This window comes from Takifugu flavidus, chromosome 21 (assembly GCF_003711565.1).
Source record: "Takifugu flavidus isolate HTHZ2018 chromosome 21, ASM371156v2, whole genome shotgun sequence".
In the NCBI taxonomy this organism is placed as follows: Eukaryota; Metazoa; Chordata; class Actinopteri; order Tetraodontiformes; family Tetraodontidae; genus Takifugu; species Takifugu flavidus.
The window spans coordinates 5,354,129-5,377,583 of NC_079540.1; the positions used below are offsets into that span (position 1 = coordinate 5,354,129).

General features: G+C 45.4%; 1 protein-coding gene across 2 annotated transcripts; it reads left to right on the forward strand.

The window, feature by feature from the left end:
- Nucleotides 1-23,411, forward strand: kcnk9 (potassium channel, subfamily K, member 9). Of its 2 annotated transcripts, none has more exons than XR_008948136.1 (3): nt 1-1,636; nt 18,523-21,664; nt 21,729-23,411. XR_008948136.1 is itself a non-coding variant. In XM_057021607.1 (3 exons), the coding sequence occupies exons 2-3, from the start codon at nt 1,033-1,035 to the stop codon at nt 19,404-19,406; spliced, it is 1,488 nt and encodes a 495-aa protein (XP_056877587.1). In that variant the 5' UTR covers nt 1-850; nt 966-1,032; the 3' UTR covers nt 19,407-23,411. The 2 variants fall into 2 exon arrangements, 1 of the variants encoding a protein (XP_056877587.1); XM_057021607.1 differs by having other exon boundaries at nt 1-850; nt 966-1,636; nt 18,523-23,411.
- The last annotated feature ends 44 nt before the right edge of the window (nt 23,412-23,455 follow it).

A 23,455-nucleotide genomic window follows, 5' to 3' on the forward strand; every position in this document is an offset into this window, starting at 1 on the left:
AGCAGCTGAACCCGGATTGGAGCGTTGACTCCCCCCCTCCCTTCCCCACTCTGCGCTCTGATGCGACCACCTGAGTGTGAGTAACCTCCTCTGTCCATCCTGAGGAGGGAGGGGGGTCCGTGTGGGAGGGGTCAAGGGGTGTGAAGGAGAGGTTACGCAGTCAGTTGTAGCCGACAGATTTTTCTCTCTCCTTTGTTTTTTTTTTCCTGGAGAAATCTTCCGCGCCCGGGTCTGCGGAGCGTCGTGCCGCTCGCAGAGACCGAATGACACAGGCGGGAGGAGCAACACCCACCGCTTTAAGTCTGAGAGTGTGATGGGGACTTGAAACGGGGAGCCTCCGTAATACGAGCAGTTCGTGACACGCATGGTTGAGCCTCCGCGTCAGGAGAGAGAGGGGGGGGGGAGCGAGCATGTGTCCTTTCCTTCTTTCCAGTTTTGAGTAAATTGATCAGCGCTGGAGAGGCAGGATGGATGTGCGTAATGGAGCGTGTGTTCCACTGCGGCCACGGAGCGCACCCTAGCTCCCAACCAACTGTCATCATATTTTCTCTAAACCAGTCAAAGCATCAAGTTGAAACAAACTCCGCGATGGAACCTGTTGTCCCCTGGAATATGCCGTGGCTGATTAACTCCTGTTGATCCAGGAACAACCCGCCAGAGATGTTGTCTGTCCTGTCCGTTGAGAGTGAAGCGCTCCTCTGCGTAACTCCGTGACCCTCCCGGCGACTCAGCACATTTCTGCTCAGGATGCCTTCTCTTTGGATTCGGAGATTTCGCGGAAATTGAATGTTAGTCTGAGGGATGGCTCTAAAAAGCAGCCTGAATGCTGAGGAGCTTCTACGAGGAACAGGTTGGTGTTCAGCTGAAACTAAAAGAAACATGCCGAGCTTCGAAATCACGTCACACACGAAGTGAAAGTGGAAGAGATTTCTTTTTTAAAGATATATTTTCGTTTATTTGCCCAGAATTAGTTGAGAGAGGGACGCTTCACCTGAGGATAGTAAAGACTGAGAGCCGAGGAGCAGCCCGTTAATGGCACTGCGCACCGAAAGGACTTGGTTTGGGCAGGTCTTGCGCAGGGTCTTTCGGCTGCAGGGCTCCTGGTCCAGGCGATCCAGCAGTCTCTTGTGTCTCTCTGTCAACCAGGAGCAGAATCTGGGCTTCTGTCACCACAAGGCGGGGGGGTACCACCGCTGCTCCGACTCCAGCGGCCGCCGCGGCCACTGCCAGCGGAGCGCACTGTTCTGCGCCTCCACCTCCAGGCACTGTCCGCTCGGCTTTCACCACGCTAGCTGCGCCTTCCCGGGGAACCCGAGGGGACATGAGCCCCTCGGTCGCCGCTTCCTGTTGGCCATGAAGCGGCAGAACGTGCGGACCCTGTCCCTGATCATTTGCACGTTTACATACCTGCTCGTCGGGGCCGCCGTCTTTGACGCACTGGAGTCCGACTTTGAGATGCGGGAGAAAGAGCAACTGGAAGCCGAGGAAAAGCGTCTCCAGGGGAAATACAACATCAGCGAGGATGATTACCGAAAACTGGAGACCATCATCATGGAGGCAGAGCCCCACAGAGCTGGGGTGCAGTGGAAATTCGCAGGCTCGTTTTACTTTGCCATCACCGTCATCACCACCATAGGTGAGTCTGTGTTTGTTCTGGTAAAACTGCTGTAACAAAGCTCACTGGGTCCACAGCTGCGTCTCGGTGTCACCTGCTTTTCGTGGTTACGCAACAGGGCGCGAGTTACTACGACTGTTGCATCTTCAAAGCAATAAAACAACCTGTGCGCAGCGATTACGCATCAGCACATGTCACACATGCACCTACAAGTTCACGCAACATGTTGCTGCGCTCAGTTTCCGGTCGAAAGTGAAATTTGCCGTGATGAGGCTCGCTGTCACCTCAGCTCAGCACTAAATAATGGGGATTTGGGGTGGTGGGGTGGGGTGGGGGGGTGTTGAGCGGCTCAGCTACCGAGCGACACCGTTCCAACATTCAGGACGCCGTGTTTCAACTTTAACCGTGCGTCACGGCGATGCAGCAAGTGTAGCGGAGTTAAAGGGCGTGCGTTTGCCTCTAATCAAAGCCGTGTACATTTTTTTTTAAAAGGGAGAAAATCCGCCGTGGTGCTGGAGGGACAGCTCCTCCGAGTTGAGCACCGAGCCGTGAACTCAGCATTTCGGTCTTTGTTCCCGGTCAGAAAACCGATTCTTAGGTGCAACAGCTTCCCCAGAGGCAGGCCGAATCACGCCTGTGTTTATGTCACACGATTCCAGGAGAAGACGGACTGTGGTCTGCTGCCTGACGCTGCTTACGACGATGCATTTGCGTCATGGAGGTTTATTTGGGGCTGTGCAGGAGTTTGGTTCGGGCGTTATTCTTTCTTAAGGTTCAGCCACGGCTAAACTGCAGGACTCGTAACACGGGCTGGAGCCACAGTTGGTTAAAATCCACCCTGTTGAGTGTGAGCGTGTTAAGGACTTTGGCGGGGAGAACTAATGCGCCGGGCCCGTCCTCCAAATTTACCAGGCAACCCTTAAAAAGGGACGACTGCACGGCGCTGTGAAGGTGGGGACGCTGTTGTTTCCAGGCTACAGCAGCGAGAGAGCTATTGTAATATTCATGCGCTGTGAAGTGGGTACATTTGCTGCAGCGGCCACGTCTCCTCTCAGGACACATGCGAGCGCGCTTTACATCAGCGCACGGGCAGGAGTGGGAGCAGAGGAGCTTGCCTGTTATCGGCCTGCACAAGTTCCGGATAATAGAGCAACGTTGTAGTAGATCAATGGAGAAAATGGAAAACAACTTTTCCTGCTGACTCCGAGTTCAGCGTTTGCAGGCTGGAAATGGGAACAAAACCGGATATGGAGACTCAGTGAGACACGAAATCTGTTGTTTCCTCTGAAACTGATGTCTGAATTCAGACCATGAAACAAGATCTGAAGAGTTTTATCACCATCAATCACATTCTCTCGTGAAATTAAAACCAATGAAAAAGTGACTTTAATACTTCAAAATACGACCGAAAAATATTCCAGTTCCTGTTTCTGCAGAAAATCGTTAGAACTGTGTCAAATAACCAACACAAAGGCAGAAAATGTACAGGCTTATTAAACATGGAAGCATTTGGTTTCAGTTCTGGTGGCCTCGTCAAGGTCTTCCTCCTTAGATTACACATGTTGCTCCTGTCTGAGTGGGACTGTTCAGGGCATCTGTGTCCATCTGCCCAGGATAAAGTCCTGCCTCTCACTCCCAGTCAGCTGTGGGATACCCTCCAGAGTCTCCACGAACCTGATTAGGACAGTGCGGCCGGTCCAACGTGGGATGGACAGAGTTTTGTCTGCTGAGGCATGTTTGATCAGGCAGGATGATATTGAGCAATGTCCCCAAAGACACATTAGCCACCGATAAAACCAGCCTCCACTGGGATCAGCAAAACCAGCATGTAGTTATGCAGGGAGAGCCGCAGACATGCATGTGTCGGCATGCAGAAAGCAGATTAAAATGAGGGAATTGGGTCCATCCTTTCATGGTTTCTTTCCCAGACATTTTTGTGGGGATGCTTCAGGCAGAGCACAAAACCCTCTGGAATCAGGAAGCTAATGAGCGACAGACAAAGCCTGATGTTTCCAGACATTTATGCAGATGTGTTGGATAAAAAGAAGGATTATAACAGGATTATCATCGATCCTCGAGTCTCTGCACACATATGAAAGACGGCATTAGCCTTAGCTTGTATTTCTCTTGGTTCCTTCCCCCGAGTGGTCTCTTGGTCTTAAAGCTTCAGACCCAGGAGTCCAGAAAATCATTGCAAAGTGTCCTGATGTAATTTGGATAACAGGTAATCTGGCCCAGCCATCCACGACTTCAGGCGGCACAGCTTTGATTTGATGAGCTCGGGAGGGAGGCCGCTCGTCCCAGATCCTTCACTTCGTACCTGCTCCGTACCTGCGCGCGTCTCCGAGGGAAATCATCCTCACAAAAGGCAGAACTCATTTATTTCTCCCTGGCAGATTTTTCACATAATTACTTCAGCTTGTGAGAAAGTGAGAAGTGGTTCCGTGCAGAAGTGAAAACAGATAAGGACAGAGTTTGGACCGTGTCAACCGTGAGCTGTTTGTGGAAGCTAATTAAATCGAGTATCATTGTGTGGGACAGTACAACCATAGCAGAGATGTCTATTAAGATACGCCTGACCTGTGTGTGTGTGTGTGTGTGTGTGTGTGTGTGTGTGTGTGTGTGTGTGCAGGACAAATCGCAAAAAAAACACAGTTGCATCCTCGCGGTGAACCTGCAGCCGTCTCGTCAGCAAAATAAATGAGGAGATTGAGCTGTGATTTTCCAGATTATAGAGTCCTTTTATCTTGATTAACGGCATGTCAGGATTAAACCTGGAAGATAAAAAAAGTGAACAAGAACGTAACAGTCGGAGGCATACAGAGCTGTCAAGCATCGGCCTCCGCACATCAAGGAAGTTGGTTGGGTTCACTGGAGCAGACAAGTCAAATATAATGTGACATGAATACATAATACCAGAGGAGTGATGGTATATGAGAGTCTATAAAGTGACTTACTGGTGCATTAAGGGGACAATCAAAATGGTTCAACAGCACTACATATTATTGCAACGCTGTATATAGTCGAATACATGTAAGGTTGGCAACAGCGATCCTGTAATAATTTAAAGTAACTAGTCTTTCTAGATGGACCAAGAACACACAAACTCTGGCAACAAGTGGGATTTTGGATCTAAAGTAAAACTGGCTAATCCAACAGCAGTTATTCATAAATAAGACCTGAAATCTGCCAGTAAACAGTAAATAATGGCCAATTTAAAGCATTTCATATCAAAAATTTGACATTTCCCACCACTGAAGGCAACATTTACGCTCAAATTAGAATCACACCCCTGTAAAATGAGTCCATTAGCCATTAGCACGTGTCAGAGCCACCCGTGTTGGCGCCCCTCTGCCCCAGTCGGGCTCTTTTTATTCACGTGACTAAATGTGGCGATTGTGACACTTAGTGATGCGAGCATGCTGCGTTCTTAGCTCTACTGACAGGAGGCAGCGTGCAGCCTATACATGCACATGTAGGGCTGTCGCTCACGTTGCCGGGAGACTAAGGAGAGCTTAAAAGTCATCCCGACTAAATGCCTGGAAATATCAACAGGCGCATATATACAGTAGACACGCATTTTAGGTGGGATTGATCCTGGAATCAGCCTGTTTACAGATGGGCTCAAGTCACAATATAAACACCAATTACCAGTTTTCTCCTAACAGGAAATCACCTCATTTCAGTTTTTACAGGCTGTTTTTACACAAATGTTAATGTTTTAATCAAAGGCCCAGAACTAGTCAAACACAGAGGATAAATATTTAAAGAGCATGGCAACTAAATAGGTGCCAGCAGAAATGTTGGCTATATAAAAAGCCCACAATAAAAAGTCTCAATAAATAGTGTAAACCATGAATGGTGCACTTAGTGTTTGAAATGCAATAGTGTTCCCTCAACTTACTGAATTAATTCCGATTATTTTTGGTTGTCACAGCAAAACAAGGTCAACATTTTCTCCCATAATGGCACAAAATGTGCTTCCTTGCCCACATTCATGAAAAAAAAACTCCTCAATTCATTTAGTTTCACTTTAAAACCCTGATTTACCTTCATTTTATTCACATTCTTGCAGAGCACACCAAAACTCGTGTCATTCCAAAACATCATTCCAGACTCCAGCTGTAATCTCACCCCACCATGGTCTCACACCAAATTGTGACTTTGGCCCATTTAGCCGCTCAGATTTTCCGTTCCGCTCCTCAGCAGCTGCCCTCCACCTTCTGAAGGGGTTTATTTACCATCAGGACAGGAGCACAGATGGAGAGCGGATCAGGAATAGGACCAGAGAACCTTTTAGACTCTACATGATGATCATCTCCCAGCCTTTACGCACAGAAACCCAAACATTCCTGCAGCGCCAGCAGGTCGTGCAGGAAGCTCTGACGACGGTGAGTCAGGGCAGGTGGAGTTTCATTAGCAGCTTTTTTTAGGCCGACTCGGATCGGCGACTCTCTCTCTGGGTTCAGGTGTGGTATCCAGGCTGAAATGCCTCAGCTGCTAATGATCAAGATGAACTTTATAGCTGCGTGAGGAAGAACCTCGTCTTCCTTTGACATTCCTTCCTTCCGAGAGCTCGCCCATCTAAAGATTTAGAGAGCTCCTCAAACATCAAGCTAAAGCACGCTGATCTCCGTCCAAATCCCAACCACCTCCTCCATGACCAGGTAGGCTCTGCTGTGTTACGATGGGGGTGGGGTTATTGGGGCGGGCAGCTTTATTAGACTGGTCACATCAGTCTAAACCGGAACTGGTTGAAACAACTGGAATTCTCTTCCGTTAACTTTGGATTTGATATTCCATAGTTAGCATCGACAGTTGAGCTCTTCCTGCAGCTCTGCAGGTTGGTGTCTGGGTGGGAACACAGCAACAGCTGTTGACTCTAATCAATCAGTCAATCAATCAATCAATGCTCCGCTTCATTAGAATTCTTTAGATCTTTTACACATTTGGCCGGATTGTTCTGTGTATCCGTGTCATTTGTTGCCAGATTGTCCCCTGAACTGGGACACAAAGAGAACAGGACCAAGAATGGAACCTTGCGCTCACCAGTCACCACAGAGAATGATTAGCTAACGGTTAGCTACAATTGAAACTACTGAAGAGTAGCGCCTTGGGGGCCCACCGTCCTCCCGTGGGCCCCCAAGGCGCCACTCTTCAGTGGCCCACGGGAGGATGGTCCACAGTGAGACGTCCAACAAAAGACAACAGGGTTCTTGGCAGAGATCACAATATCATTTACAAAATTTGCGCTGTGAATGAACATCCTGGCAACCTGCCGGCCCACGTTCTCACCCAGCTCCTGCAAACAGAGAGGTGTCTAATATACAGCCAGGTCTGACAGCTGCTTATTGAATAACCATTCCAGCCATTCGCCCTGGTTGCGCCTCTTGTAGCCGGTAGATTATTTTCCCTTAGCTCAAGTGTCCTACTGGGAGCATGATGGAGGTCTCCACACAGATCGATGGGAACGGGCTCCCGTGGTGCCAGTGCTCTCTGTGGGAGTCATGGCTGTGGAGCCGACTGGTCTATTTTCTCCTCTGTGAGGGTGAAGTGGGCTCGCGGGGTCCAGTGTTGCAGCGCAGCCCTCCACTGCAGCTTCATCATGGACTAGAATGATAAAGAAATGATCGCTGTGAAAAAAGAAGATATGAATGTATGGGCAGTCTTTCACCTGTGGCTCTGAAAGCCTTCAGTGGAGCATCGGATCATTTTCCTCTTCCATTGTTGGAATTAGGCCCGGCGGCAGTAAATTTTTAGAACCGAATGCTTCTCACTCCTCAGATTTGCACCTTTCTCATCTCTACCTAAAATCGATTTGTGGGATGCGTCAGCTATTCAAAAGCTTGTGGAGGACAAAAGAGATGCAACAAATGATGTCATCATTATCGTCTGTTGCAGCAGTCGTAAAGCATAGAATATATGGTGGGCAGAAATGTTCCCATTTCATTTAGATGTTTTAGAGAGAACATCTGCAAATCAAAAAACATTTACCAGGACTCCTCCAGTTGAGGTGGAAGGAGCTGAAACATACAGAAAGTAGGAGACAATGTGGAAGAAAGGAGAAAAAGGTTCAGTTCCATAAAGATATTCAGGTGCAGATAGGGAACTGAGATGCTTCTATAATTTGAGGTAACCTCCATGACCTCATGATCCACCTCTAACCGTATATATATTGACCCACACCTGGCAACTGCAGATGTTTATTCACCGTTGGCTCGCGTGTCCTGCTTGCTAATGTTTTCTGAACACTGTCTCCAGTTTGTGATGGTGGTTCAACCTCCGACCAGACGCTTAAGCTAGCTCCTCTGCCCACATCATGTGCGCTTCGCAGTGCTTCGTTTGCATGCTGGGCCGTGTTCCCGTAGAATAACTATCAGGTATGTCGGTCAGAGAGATCCAAGCAGAAACAGAGCAGTAAATAAAAACATGGGTAATCTGGAATAAACAGGCTAATGTTTGTCAGTGGGTGTAGCATACCTCGGTTCACTGGACTTTTCAGTTTGTTCCGACTTTCCTTCAGTCCTATTGTCTATCCATCTCGGCAGCGGGCATAATTTCACGCTTGACAACATCAGTGGCTTGTGGCCAGGGTTTGCTTCCTGCTTGTTTTCTCATCTGTGTGAAGAGCAGAGCCTCATTGGGGGGCTAAGAATGCCCCACAGGCGGGTGAGAGGCTCCCTCTCATGCACCAGCTGTCTTAGGGGACGTGTGTTGGTGAATGGCTGTCCCACTCCAGTGGTGATGAAGGAGGAGAGGGGGGTGCGCCCTTCCAGACTTGAGTGGACTGGTCTGAGTGGGGTCTTTGAGCTGTTTCTGGGTAAGAGTACCTCTCATTGGCCAGAGGATGAGGGGGCGGGGGGACCAGGTGGCCTCCTTGTTAAGATGGCAGAGTGGGAGTCACGTTGACTAAATTATGAGGAAGAAGAGGAGTCTCTCAATGATAATTTATTCATTGCTTAGGGCCACAAAGGAGGGAATGACTGGTAGAAATGTGCATGTCATGATGTCTGTCGGGGTCAGAGAGGTCTTGCTTGGCCTGCACTTCACCCCTGACCTCACTGCAAGGCTCCTGCACCTATAAATACTGTACTTGTGACTTCTTTGCCATTTTAATAATTCTGAGCTTAAATCTGAAGGAATAATCCCCTTTTTCCTAGACAAACAAATTGTTAGTCTGCAGAATAGACCTGTAAATGGCAGCAATCTTCAAATCAAATCGAATCCTCTGCCCTTAGCATGAGTTTATGGTTCTGTTTGTGACCAAATCCGCCTCTGAGGAGGTGTTACAGGTGTCCTGCTCACAAAGGACCTTCTTAAAACTCACTTAAGTCAGCAACGCCACCAATAAAGCCTTAATGTCAAGTTCAGAATCTAACAGCGGCCTGGGAATGAACTGACATTTACCTCGTGTCGTCCTTTGGCTGCTCGCTGCATTTTTAGCCACTGTGGCCGCCCCAGGCTGTGAGTCAGCACGACACAGTACCCAGCTGCCAAACTGTTGGGTGCGCTCGCCCGCAGCTCCGGCACAATGCGGCTTTTTGGATTTGCGTTGTCGTCGCATTGTGTGCTTTATCCCTTTACAGAAGAGTTAGTTCGGATGACCAGCGCTACTCCATCGCCACCTTCCCGCTGTTAACTCTCCCCGACCGGACCCTGAAAACCTTCCATCTGTAGTAATGCACTCCCACATGGTCTTATCACAGCCACTTTAATTCAGCTGCAGAAGGAGTGGGAGTGTGTGGTCTCCTGTATGAGTTATTGCTGTAGGACAGCAGCGTGAAATCGGCGTCGGCGGCTCCTGCACAGCGTGTGGTCCGTGAGCGCTTCTGATACATGAGTAGTAGCTCTGATACTAAATGCGGTACCTCCGGAGGGTGGAAAACAAATGCGGTGTGATAGCACAGCGCCGGTGGAATTACACAGGTTGGGAGCAAACAAAGGAGCAGTGTGAGGGCTGCAATTCTCCCAGGATTACCCAGCGGAGCTGAGTGTTGGCATATTTTTTGTGTAATTTTCATTTCGTGCCCCTCGTCGGATTGTATTTATGCATCTGCCTGGAAACACCTGGTAACATCGCTTTTCAATGTAAAAGAAAAAACCTCCATGAGGTTAAACTGTAAAAGGTTAGCCTATAAACGCATATGTTGTTGTTGTGCTTGGAAAGGCATTAGAATTTTCTGAATAGCCAATAGATATTGGAATCCATCCCATCGGTTGTGTGAGCCCTGGGGGAAACTCAGAAATGTCATCTGCATAGAAAAACTAACAAGCAAATCTTTACAACTTTCAGCGGCGAAATTTTCAATTATGTTTTTTCCAACCAGCATTTCAACCGCTTCCTTTTCAAATCTGTGTCCAGGTGAAGTTCAGCATCAAGTAGCAAAACATTTAAATATTGCACATTCCCCTTCAAAATTCCCTTAATTAGGTTGATCAAAACGGCCCGTGTGCTTGTCAGAGTTCAGTCAAACACATGATGGCCGTCGCTAAGGTGAAATGTAATTGGCTTCAAGATATTTCTTTTGCAGTATAAGAGCTCCTGGGCAGACTGACAGGTTGTCACGTGGAGCCTCGGGAACACTAGCTGACCGATAAGTGGTGCCTGGCTGGCTGCTCCGGGGGGTCTCTATAATCTGCGAGCCGCCTGACCAATGCCACATGTGTCTGAGATGTCACTCTGAGGTGACCCTCTGACTGCAGCCAAACAGATCCTGTTATGAGTCCGAGGCAGAGGGGCCACACGGGCCAAGTGTCAATTTATGTGGGGATGTGATTTTTTGTGACAACAACAGAGCTCGGCGGCCATATTTCCCAACTCCAGGTGATGAGGCTCATTATGTGGACATATAAGAGCGACGCCTGGGACAGGAGCCAGATCCCAGATGTGAGGGTGACGCCACCTGATCACTGATACGAGCGTGTCCACCAGCAAAGCTTCTGATGGCCAGGGTGAGCTACAGCTGCTGTCAGAGGTTGCCCCGCAGAGGCGTAATTGTCTTTTTATATGATGCAGGGGCAGATTATGTTAAGTTAATGACAGTTATCCTCACAGAGCAGAGCACACTGCTGTTTTCCACTTATCTTCTGTTCCCTGACAATAGTTAGAACATTGAAGCATTTAGAAACAGTTCTAAATTAAGCCCAGAAATACTGGTGAGGTTGTCAAATGAAGGCTCGGGGCAAAAAAACCTATCTGCTGTTTAACTACGTTACTCTAAATGTAGCAGGCATGTTCTTTGCTTATAAAGAGGAATATAACTTTCTCCGCCAGAAGGGGGCAGTAATCCGTCTATATTAGAAGGGCACGTTTGTCAAAGTCACGTTGTTTTTGCTGTGGTTGAACATGCCAAAAACAATGTACCAGCCCAGCTCATCAGATGATGGCAGATGTGCTTGATGTTGCCCCATTTACACACACACACACACACACACACACACACACACACACACACACTTCATTCTTCAGGCTACAGTCTGCACGTCATCGACAAGTAACAATAATGGCTTTAAGACTGTCCTTGTATTACTGAGAGGAAGGCGAAGGCTACCGTACAAAAACAGGCAGGTCCGCCATTATTTTGTTATTTTATGTTGTTCTGCTGTCGGAAAATGAGCAGTTGGCCAACCCTCATTGCTGATAAACGTTCCTCCACCTTTGAATAGATTCTTCAGCTAAAGGTCAGATATGGAAGCAGTTCGATCTTTACAGTTTGTCACACTTACAGATCATCTGGTTTTTAGGTACAAATGCTACGTTTGCTGCTGCCGCATTTGAATGAAATGTTTTTTTTTCCTGATTTACTAGCATGTTAATGAAATTTTTCATTGGCAGACACCCTAAACATAAACATCCAATGCTCTCTCTCTACCTCTCATCTCGAATCTTTCATGCTCACAATTTTCGCTCATGTACACGACTGTACCAGACTTACATTTATAATGTCAGCCTTCCTCCAGGGACCAAGTATCTCTTTCTTGTATCTGAAAGCAATGCATCCCCTCTTACCTTTAAAAACATAAACTTGGTTGCTGTAACATATTCTAACCCCAGCAGCTCCAGCCAATATTTGTCAACTAGGGCTATAAGCCTCGGCGGCACAGCATTAATTATTGGCCTTCATATTATTGACAGCCCTTTGACATTTACCACATTCCCAGAACTCATCAGCCATTGTCTGGAAATGATTCAGCTGCAGGGTGCTAATGGCCAAGGTTTGACGTAGAGGAAATACAGTCAACAGGATTTAGCCACATGAGACACAGAAGTAAGGTCTGTATCAGTACGTGAAAATGTCTTTTGAAAAAATCATGGCTACATAACTGCAGTTGGATTTCCACAGCTTTTAGGCAGATAATGTAACTCTCAACTAATAACATTGGTCTAGACCTGCTTCAGTCATAGCTATGAGGTCATGTTGAACTACAGCAACACTTGTGAAAATAATGTAAATGTTCAGTGTTAATGAGTTGTCACCCCTAGTGGCGATAACTTCAAATATTCTAAGTAGGGGAAGATGAGATCTTCACTTGCACATTACGGTGGCAGTCTGCACTTTGTTGAATCCACCATCACCTGAATCAGCAGAGAAACGTTTTGAAATTGTGTGATGTGTCTGTGTGCATGCACCCTTTGTTGAAAACACACTGTCGACTAGTGGCCTGGCATGGAAACAACAGCTTATTTAACATTTGGATCTTCCTGTATAAACAGTCAGTCGCACACAAAAGCCGGGACAAAACCCCAATCAAATCAGAACCCTGCTCCTTATTTCACTTATCATAATGCACCAAAGCGTTTCCGACCCGACTAATCTCCCAAACCTATTGTGGCGTTTCGCCGCCTGCTGCGGGAGCTACAATTATCACGGTGACGCTGACAGCTCAGCATCTCGTAGTAACGCCTCTGGTGGTGTCACGGCTCCCTCGGTCTTCATAAGGGGAGCTGGTTCAGAGCATCACATTCAAAAAAGAGAAATTAGTCCTTTGAAATGAAACATGGAATTATGATTTGACTGGAAGGGTGCAACAGTATGAGTCACCTCGGTTAATACCCATCTCCCCCGGGGTGTTTTATCACTGAAATTGCTCCCAGGCAGGGTTCTGCCAGGAGCTGAAGTCTGAAACAGGTGATTGAAGAGGAGCGCCACAGTTACTCTGATAAGGTGCTGGCTGACTCATTGCTGATTGGTGGGTTTTCAGGCGCCAGGTATGGTTTTTTTTTTAATGACAAATAGAGACGTAGATCTTGGTGAGCAGTGCTGTCATAATTTTTTCTTTTTATAATCTAATTTTCACCTGTGAGATTTTTTGTGGACACTTCAGGTCAGAAGAGATGGAGGACCGAGGATGAGATCTGCAGCCTGGGTCTATCTCTGTGCTGAGACTGCAAAATGTTCATGATTATATTGGAGGAAACTAATACATCTACTCAACGACGGTACTTAATCCAATATTAATGCACTTTTGCCTTTTTTTCTCCTCCCCAAATTCTTCTATTTCATTACATCTCAGGGGCACTTTTAATTTGGGCTCTTGCTGAAGAGTTGAATTATTATTAATAAAATAAAGTAAGATCAATAATTCAGTTTTTATTTAAGTAGCACATTCTCCAGCTGCAACACTGACTTGATGACTGCAGGAGAATGGAATGGATCCATTTACACAGTCCTCTTTCAAGAAGCCAATATGCCGAAGAGATTACAAAGAGATATTATTCAGGTGTCTCTGAAGCTGCAGCTGGGGACAGTAAAAAAAACAAAACTGAAGAATTAAACGCATTCAGACAAAACATAAAACTGCAAACATTCAGGGCCATACATCAAATAGTGTCTCTGTTTTAAAGTAATTAAAAATTCGGAGTCAGAGTTAATAAAGTGACCTGGAATGAACAGAATGCCGGACTTGTGCACGGATCTGTGACGCCCTTTATTCTTCATGGATGTTGGTGATGAAGGTCTGGACAAAGAATTGCGATGCAGCACAGCTCCGTCCTACTCTCCCCCTTCTGTGTTCCTTCATTACTGTCCCCAGAGATGGATTTTCCCACCCCGTGCACCATATCTCACCGACATGCATCTGCTGTCTCCACAGAGGGAGGGAGGATGTTTGTTGTGCTTCCTGCTGAACCCCACATGGCTGTTGGCATCAATCACACAGCGCACTCCTGAAAAATGCAGTTTTTGCAAAATAAGAGTGTAAATTACCTTGTGAAATTAAGGTGTTTAGATCCCCGGTCATTCGGACACACAACCCTGGTGAGGTGCTTCATACACACGATGGATATTGGCTGGACTTCACAATTGGAGGAATCTCATATTCTGTGGAGAGTGGCATCCACAGGTAATAATGAGGAGTGCCAGTTTCTCTCTCATCTTCTAGCTTTCTACATTCTACCCAGCTCGTCTCCAGAGAAGGTTCAGACACCTGAGAGGCTTATGAATTCACCCAGAAACAGAGCATTTTCCTGGAGTAGGGAATGCAGCAGGTTCTAGTGTTGTTATTAACAAAATACGAGAATGGGGAGGAAAGGGCAGAGAATGCAGATGAGTAACTAATAACAACAGGATTGATCAGAACCTAGATATTTCCCTCAGGTGTCGGCAAAATGAGGTATGTTAAATGAATGTTGACCTCTGGGCCATCTGAGTGTGGATGGAGCAAAATCGGCAAACAAGTTGTGTGCGCGCCTGCTAAAATCATATATGTCAGCCAGAACTGTTTTCATATGAGGAGTGCATCTAAATGTGTTTTTTGTGGTATTCTGATCAGAGATTGCAGTTTCTCATTGTCATTAAAACATACTTCTTAATCTTCAGTCTTGTTTCTGTAGCCTGGAACAAACACACTTGAACATCACCAAATTTTCACTGTTGGATGCCTCTTTGGATCTTTCAGGTACATTAAAAAAAATAGAATTTCAACACATTTAATGATTTCTGCTCCCAATATTTTAAGTCCTGTTAAAAACATTTTTCTCCCAATTTCACCACTGAAAGCAGCAAAAACAAACACTGCTGTCATTTATCCATAAGAATGAAGAACTGTAAAGACTGGTGGTCTTCTGATATCAATTCAGCTCCCTCTGATTAAAATATTGTTTGACATTTAACAAAAGGAAGACCGGCAGGTGAAAGACCTCAAATGTGACAGTAGGACAGCAGAGTCGTAGGCAGACATATTGGCGGATGTATTCTCCGCCTGCAGCAGGTAACCATGGCGCTGGCACCTCAGGAACATTAAGCTCTTGTTGGTGGCTTGGTGAGAGAGCCGAACAACATGTTCTCAACTCCGCGTTCCCTGCTCCTCTTGACCTTCATTAAAATGCCATGGCCGATAACAATTAATGCCACTGGGGCATCTGAAACATGAGCCGGGTTCACCTGCAGATAAGACCACCCAAAGGTGTCGGTTTAAACAAGTGCTTGACAAATGGGTGAAAGCGGGCTGGTTGGTGGCTGTTTGGCCAAACGGGCATTTCAACGGTGCACAGAGGCAGCAGAGCCTTGAAAAGCACGTGCAAACAAGTGATGCTTCTGGCTGCATCGGTTCAAAGTTGATTTAACAATGACTCATTCACTCCACGGGCCTACAGAGCTCAGGTTTATGGATGTGGGCAGACATTAAAAATAAGTCATAGTAAAGAGCATCAGATCCAAACACAAATAATACCTTAGAGGTAGTTTGTGAGGATAAAGTCTCGAAAATTCCCACAACTTCAAATGGTCTTTCAGGCTGATCACGAGATTTTTATACATTTCCTTACTATAAAACGGAACTACAGTTGATCTTGTGTTGCTAATTAGTGAATTGAAGATTGAAAGCAGATTGGAGCTTTATTCAGGTTTAATTCTCCTTTTGCTATACTGTATGAGCGGTGCCACCTAGTGGCAGACTGATATCGGATTTCCTTTTCTAGATTGCACGTGTGACGCAGGTGTGGATCTGATGTCTTGTTCTGCCCGAAGGGGCAAACTATAGATACAGGCTGGTGGAAATCACAGGTGCATGCGTGGGGGGAAATGCTGCTATATACACATTTTTCACTTGTATTTGAGAGGAGACATTTTTTACTCTCTTCATCACAACTAAGTGATTAACCAAAATTTCTAACCTGAAACTTAAAACGAGGGGTGAACCCTCAACAGCCCTTTTTTGTGAGGACCAGTTGGAATTTCTTCACTTCCCAAATATGTCCTGACTTTGCCTGTGAAATGCATGTTATGGTCCTCAGTTTGAAGCAAGAACAAGAACACACACATGCAGTTCCTTGTACTTTTATCTCTATGAGGACTTTCATTGACCATAAATTCTTGTTTGTATCCAAATGAAACCGCTTAAACGCTATGTAATGTATAAAATTGACCTTTGGGTGGCGGTGTAGGGCAGCCACACATGTACAAAAAAACATGAACGTGTATATGTGTACAGCATGTGGGAAACGAACTACAATAAAAATTGATGCCCAGCTCCTTACCCTAACCCTATCTATCACAACTAAATATCCAACCCATTCCAAACCCAAGTCCAACTTTCATCAAAACCAGGTCTTATCCCTCAAAAGTTCTTTGGAGTTGTAAGGAGCAGTCAAAATGTCCTCACTTCCAAAAATGTCCTCACTTTGACAGTAAAATAAAGAGTTTGGTACTCAGTATATCACAACTACTAGAACACCTACACACACACCTACACACACACACAAACACACACCTAATTTTGTAATATTTGTGTGAACATGGCTTTCTTCCTATTTGAAGATTTATTAAAGTGTGTGACTTCTTTCCCCCTGCTGATCACACTCACACTCACCTGCGCACACAGGAGACAAAAGCACCTGTACATGGCCGGCCTGTGTGGTAGAGCAAATATGTCTGTTCCCAAGACAACAGCAGATAATAGAGTCATTACAACAAGACAAACATATTACATAGTGCAGCGCTGCCACAGTGCACCACACATCACATCAACACTCCAAGAGTCGGCATCTCACAAGACTTTTAAATATTCCTCGTTTGGTTAGTTCATCTTGGGATCAATAGTTTTTCATATATATCCACCAGCCGCCACATCCTGCTGTCTTTTATTTAATCCACACAGTAGAGAAGTAGATTATTTTGTGAAAATGAAACAGACCCATCTTTTTAAAAAAAAAGAAATAACACCAGGACATTCTGGTTCATCTCACTGATTCCCTGTAGATCTCCATTTCAATTAAAGATAGCCCAGAAATGTGAGCACATAACTGGACCTAAATATAGCTTTGTCATTTTTATGGCGTTATAAAGGTTTTAGGCAACGTATTCCTAACGTTAGTCTGAAAATCTTAAGCCTACTGCTGCTGAAATTCACATTGCACTTTGTTTTTAGCCTGTTAGTTACCAGGATAGAACATAGCATCATCTTATGAGTGTATTTGCAGTTGCTGCTGACCTTTTTTTTCCTGCACAGCCCATCAGGCTCCCCTGCATGTTTTAGTGGATTTAAACAACACATGAATGTCACTTTACCACTGCGCTTGCATGCTGATGCTCATGTCCTGAAGCCGGCGATTCGGAGTATAATATGGTGGCTTGTAATTACCAAATTCTTCTCGCAAAGTTACATTTCCATGAGGTAAAACGGTTGTCAAGACAGAATTTGGATTTCATGTGGTGCTAAATTTAAATAAAGTGTCTCAAATATTAAAAATGGCAATTCATTTCATAATCCATCAGTACGAGCTTCCAATCAGCACTGTCCTGATAAAAGAGCAACACAGAGAGACATTTAACAATAATCAGCCTCCATTTACAGCCATAAACACGCAGTTCAGCCACTGGTCCACTCCGCCAGAAAACCGTAGTGAAAAATACAAATGTGTTTCATTTGGAGTTGCCAGGTCAAATATATATGATGTTATCTAGAAAATTGGTGTGATACAACCTGAAAACCAATCTGATGTGTGCGTTCAGAGAGCCTGAAAAAGCTTTCTGGGACATTAGGGTGGAAAAAAATCCAATCTGACTCACTTTAGGCTGGTAATATGACCTTGGCTTTAAAGCTCACCTCAGACATCCCTGAAGTTGGAATTATTGCAGAATCGGTGGAGAACTGGCGAACAGTGTGTAGTTAACGTTCTGCTGATGGAAGCCGTGGATGGTAACACAATGGTGTGTGGCATTGTTCACCTGCTTGCTCATGCATATCTTTTTATTTTGCCCAACTAAAACCCTGGGGGGGAAAAAACCTCACAAAATCGATATTTTGAGAAGATAAAACTTGGTCTGCAAAGGTCTAAAATACAATTTAAAATGCAACACTGTCAACCAAAAATATAACGTCTACATCTTAAAGTCAGAAGTTGTTTTAGTGATGCACTTGCCAAGTGATGGTGGGCGTTTCTTGGCTGCGGTTTTGGTGCTACAGGCTGAAAATCAATACAACACTTCTTTTAGCCCTGAATATTAAACAGCTGCAGCTTCCATTCATGCTGCCGTTGCTGAAAATCATCTCATAAATGTAACTTCCTGCGTGAACCCCATTGTTTGCCCCACTGGATGATTCCCCGAGTCTGTTTGTGCATGAGTCAGCAGGTTACAAAGCTAAAGTTTCATTAGGCTAAAAGCTTTACTGGCTCTCCCGTTACTCCCTTTCAATCCCTTCTCCAAACTCTCAGACCTCGCCGGAAACTTCCGACTAATTGGACGACCCACTTGCTATAATCTTTGAGCCCAAAATAAGATTAATGGCCGGACACATTTCTGTAGCTTGCACCTATTTAATATCCCTTTTGGCAGTGCTCGTAGACCTTCCTGGACCTAGTTCTCGCTGGGTGACATTTGTAAACAAAGGCTGGCTGTCATGGTGCAGCTTCACAAGCGTTTGGTGCAATCCTGGACTCACGCCTGTCATCTGTCTCCTCTCTTCAGGTTACGGACATGCGGCGCCAGGGACGGATGCCGGGAAGGCCTTCTGCATGTTTTACGCTGTCCTGGGAATCCCTTTGACTCTGGTGATGTTTCAAAGTCTGGGCGAGAGGATGAACACTTTTGTCAAGTACCTCCTGAAACGTATCAAAAAATGCTGTGGCATGAGCATCACCGAGGTCTCCATGGAGAACATGGTGACCGTGGGCTTCTTCTCCTGCGTCGGCACCCTCTGCATCGGGGCAGCTGCCTTCTCCCACTACGAGGACTGGAGCTTCTTCCAGTCGTATTATTACTGCTTCATCACGTTAACAACCATAGGCTTTGGGGACTTTGTGGCTCTTCAAAAGAACAAGGCCCTCCAGAAGAAGCCGCTGTACGTGGCCTTCAGCTTCATGTACATCCTGGTGGGACTTACAGTCATCGGGGCCTTCCTCAACCTGGTCGTGCTCCGCTTTCTGACTATGAACAGCGAAGACGAGAGACGGGACGCCGAGGAAAGGGCCTCATTGGCCAGCAACCGGAACAGCATGATCATCCACATCCAGGACGAGACGCTGCCGCGGGGTCGGCGGCGGCGGGAGCCCTTCCGCTCAGAGGTGACCGACTTGCAGTCGGTCTGCTCCTGTATGCACTACCAATCTCACGAATTTAGCAGCTCTGGAGGAGGATTGGGGGGCGTGGGCTGTGCCTTCGCCCATCAGAACTCGTACAGCTCGCAACTCAATCCCAACCAGTACTTTCATTCGGTTTCATACAGGATCGAGGAGATCTCACCCAGCACCTTGAAGAACAGCTTGTACCCCTCTCCGATGAGCTCGGTGTCTCCAGGGCTGCACAGCTTCTCAGACAGTCATCAGCTGGTGAGGAGGAGGAAGTCCATCTGAAGCAGAACCTCTGGGCTCTGCGTTTTATACACAAGGTCAAACATTTCCAATGCTGCTCCTTACCAAATCATGTCAGCACTCCCCCCTTTTTTAGTTGTATGTAAAATAGAAGTATTCTTAAGAACAGATGAAGAACACACGGAACACCAAGCGTGGACACAATGGAATGCAAAGCATGAAGCATGGATGTCTATTTTTCAAGAGATTGCTTCATTTACATGAACTAGCAGACCTTGGTGGTTTCAAATTTACAGCGGAAAATTGATATATCGACTTTGGTTTCATACCAAATAATGCACACACGGGGAAATGCTATTTTTCAAATGGGAGTTTGCTCGTTTCACCTTAACTTGAAGAAACTTTTATTGTTATGTACAAATCCATTGCCTCACTGCAGACAGAGATTTTAAAAATGACTTAAAGCATCAGGTATTGTTTTCTAAAAGCAATCATATATTCAAATGTGTTCACTAGCATCAAGCCAAAATATCGTTTCCAATGTTAGCATGTGCATTCGGTGTCATTTGCTGAGCGTGCCGCGGTTTAGCGGCATTCTTCGTTGTGTTGGGAGAACAGTTGTGCAAACACTCTCGGATTCAAAGGATGTTCTGCTTTTATTAACGTTGCTCCCTTGCCTCAGAATCTGATCTCACTCCGAAAAATTCCACCCAGCAGCTCCCAGAATTAGATTATAATTGACCCATAAGCGAAGATGGGCCTCAGTCTTCTCTGAATGAACCACAGCGAGCATATTAAACACTGGCGCCCAAGCATTCAGCAGAAAGACCACGTTTTGAATGATCACAAATTAGCGCATTTAGCAAAGTCATTGGTTATGAAACAAACAAAAAAAAGAACAATCGAGACTAATCCAGCAGAGGCTGTGGATAGGTAAATTGCTAAATCTCATGCATGATCCAATTATAGAATCTTTCATTCTTTACAAACCAAAAATATCAAATCCTTCCCCGGCAGTAGAGCAGGATAACAGGGTCAGATGGTGTATTTCTTTTTTATAGTGTTTCTAAATCAGGGCAAAATGTGTCCGTCCTGAACTAGCATCCATAGCAGCTGACCCTGCGTCTGACTGATGATCGGCACTAACTGGGAGCAGAAGCTCTGGCCGTGACGGAAAAGCGTGCAGATCCGAGCTGACAACTCGGGAGGTTTAGATGCACTTTGGAGCCATTAGGCAACCTGCTAAACGCATCAACACGGAAACGAGAAGAAACGGCGGGTGTGATCTGATGAGAGGGGACAGCTGAGGATGGTTGTAGCTCCAGTACGGTCCTTCTCTTTTCTGTCAAATATCGGGAGATGAAGGATGGTTGAGAGATTTGACTTTATGTACCAGGAAGTGCATGACCTTTGTGTGTGGAGTGGGAGGAGGATGATGTCTAAATAGCTTAAAAGAGGAGCGACACCATGAGGTGCTGGTTTTGCCAAAGTTTTTCTTGTTTGTTTGCTTCAAACCATCAAATAATTTTGTGACAAAACCCAAGAAATCCAAGCAGACTGGCCAAATAACAAAATATTCTTTTCAAATCTTTTATTTACATTTTAGTTTGGGCTGATTTATTAATCAATTAATATTAACCATATAGGGGAATCGGAGCACAGCTGAGAACATTTCATTATCACTGGGTGTTGGTATTAATTATGCGTCTCAGCTTTCCCAAGGAGAACTAGCATTCCTCCCATTCTCCTTCCTAAATTTAATGGGATTAAAGTTGTAATTATGACGCCAAAGTGCTCTCTAAGGTGAAAAGTGTGCTTAAATATGAGGGAGCTCTTTAAGCAACACTGCGCCGGGGTGGGTTTTATCCTGATCCCTCATCGATTCCACCACATGATGAAGTCCTGGATGTTTCTTTTTTTAATCTTCAGAATGTTTTGCATCCCAGTGTCTAAACGATTCCCTCACAAGCTGAATGACTTTCTGTTTGGGTAAATACTGAAATGCCATGGATGCTATTCAGCCGTGACAAACACAACCATGCGTGAAGTCTGAGATAAGCCCCGAACGCATCGTTTCATCACTGGAACTATACCGGCGTGTCTAAATATCTGTACAATATGTTTATACCGACCTTTGGAATAAGAATGCCTTTTAACGGCTAAGATGCATACGTATTTTTACACATTAGCATATGTGCCTTTAAGAAACAACACTCTGTGTTTGTGTTGAAGGTGGCACATTTAAATATGACAGCAGCAGATCCCCCCTCCCAAAAATCTGTATGGTTATCCTTACACAGGTCTGCATTTTAAGCGGGTTACACATCTTAGCCCCTGCAAGGAACTGTGAGGTTAAAAACCAAGGTCTGGTCCTGTTTAACTCTTATTTAAAGTGCCAAAGCACCTCCCCCACCCCACCATCCCTCATTTGTTCCGCGACAAATGCATCATATAAAATCTTCCTACAAGCAACTTGGGTCTTTTGTACTTTTTGCCATCAACAACTAGCGTGATTTAAATGACTGAATTACACTTAATCCACCTGTCTAAATCTCTGTATATCACATGTTAGTTTAACTGTTTAGCTCTCACCTTCATGATTACACCCTCTTCTGTTTGGGGTTAGATAGCTACCAGCAAGAGCTTCTCCTGACTAAAGATGGTCCGCAACAGAGTTCATGAATAGTTAAAGGGGAGAGTTTTGCCTGAAGACGCTCTTAAAACAAAAAAATAAATCAATAAAAACTCCACTTCCAAGTTTGAAACTTGATCAGGATCCACAAAAACTTAGAGTTTAACTTTTTTTTTTTTTTAAATCAATAAAACTTCAAATGTCAACAAACCAAGCTCTGCTAAAACACTGCAGAGTGCCCAGCTAAAGCTCTGTGCTGATGACACTTTGATTTACTTCACTGAGGTTTTTAAACAGCATTAATATCAGCATTAATATCACCTTTTGTCACAAAACTTAACATTATCACCCAATTGGTGCATAAAACGAACCAAAATATGTTGGAACGACCGCGTATGGAGTTACCCATCTGGACGTCCCATTCATGGCTCTGTGAGCTGTTTCTGGATTCTAATGTCAGAAATGTTCATGGTAACCTCAACCTTGACCCTGTCTAATTTCAGATCAAACATGTAAATGCATCTGTATGAAGTGCAGAGTGGAATGATGGCTAAAGTAGAAAAAGACTCAAGCTGTGCAAAACGTAACTACGCACATCTGCTCACGCTTTCTGCCTTCCGCTCAGTTCACAGTCCCAACTTTCCTGTTCAACCTTTGGGGGAATGTATCAGCCATTATCGACGTGCGTCTCTGAATGGCAGCGGCGCACAAGTGAACTCATTTGCTTTTCACGAGCTACCAGTCAAAATGGCCCTCCCACGCACGGGCACGTTACTCACACCTGTCCGCCATCATGCTACATATCATATTGATGCTTGCTGACTGAATGTTTGTGGCACGACCCTCCGACCGCACCGAATTTCAGTTTTCTCGAGCAGCGTGGCGCTGATTGACGACCGACTTTGGCCGTCATTCATCTGCGTTGCCTTACTGGGCTTCAAGCATCATCTAGCGCACGTGGCAGAGCACGCCACCAATATTGCCATGTTTTACTGACAGGGACAACGAGACACAAATTGCACTACTATTTGTGTACAACACCATAACAGAGCGGGCTGTGATCCACTACTTCTATTTTTGAAATGTCATTTAGGAGAGATCTGATGAACAAACGATTCCATCCGCCACGCTCCCGGCAGGAGAACTTTTCCCATCTTGTTGATATCCATGTGGTTTGTTGGCTGTGCCGGTTTCGAGACCAATGTCAGTCGCGTCAGCTCCACTCTGGTTCCCCACTCACACAGACTGGTTTCCAAGTCTTCAGAATGAAATGAACATGTTAAATTTGTAAGTTTTCTTTCTCTGTTTTTTGGGTGTGGGTGGATGCATGGTTTGGTGTGGGTGACTCACTGGGTTTACTGGGCCTGGGTGAAGCCATAACACACTTGAATAAAAATGATGAGCCTCCTTCTGAACCCCTCTGTCTTCCTGCTTAAACATCTCCAGACACTTTTTTAAT

Coding starts and splice junctions, on each gene's coding strand:
- kcnk9 (XM_057021607.1), top strand. CDS start 1,033: ATGGCACTGCGCACCGAAAGGACTTGGTTTGGGCAGGTCTTGCGCAGG. Junction 1,637..18,522: donor CACCGTCATCACCACCATAG/GTGAGTCTGTGT, acceptor TCCTCTCTTCAG/GTTACGGACATGCGGCGCCA.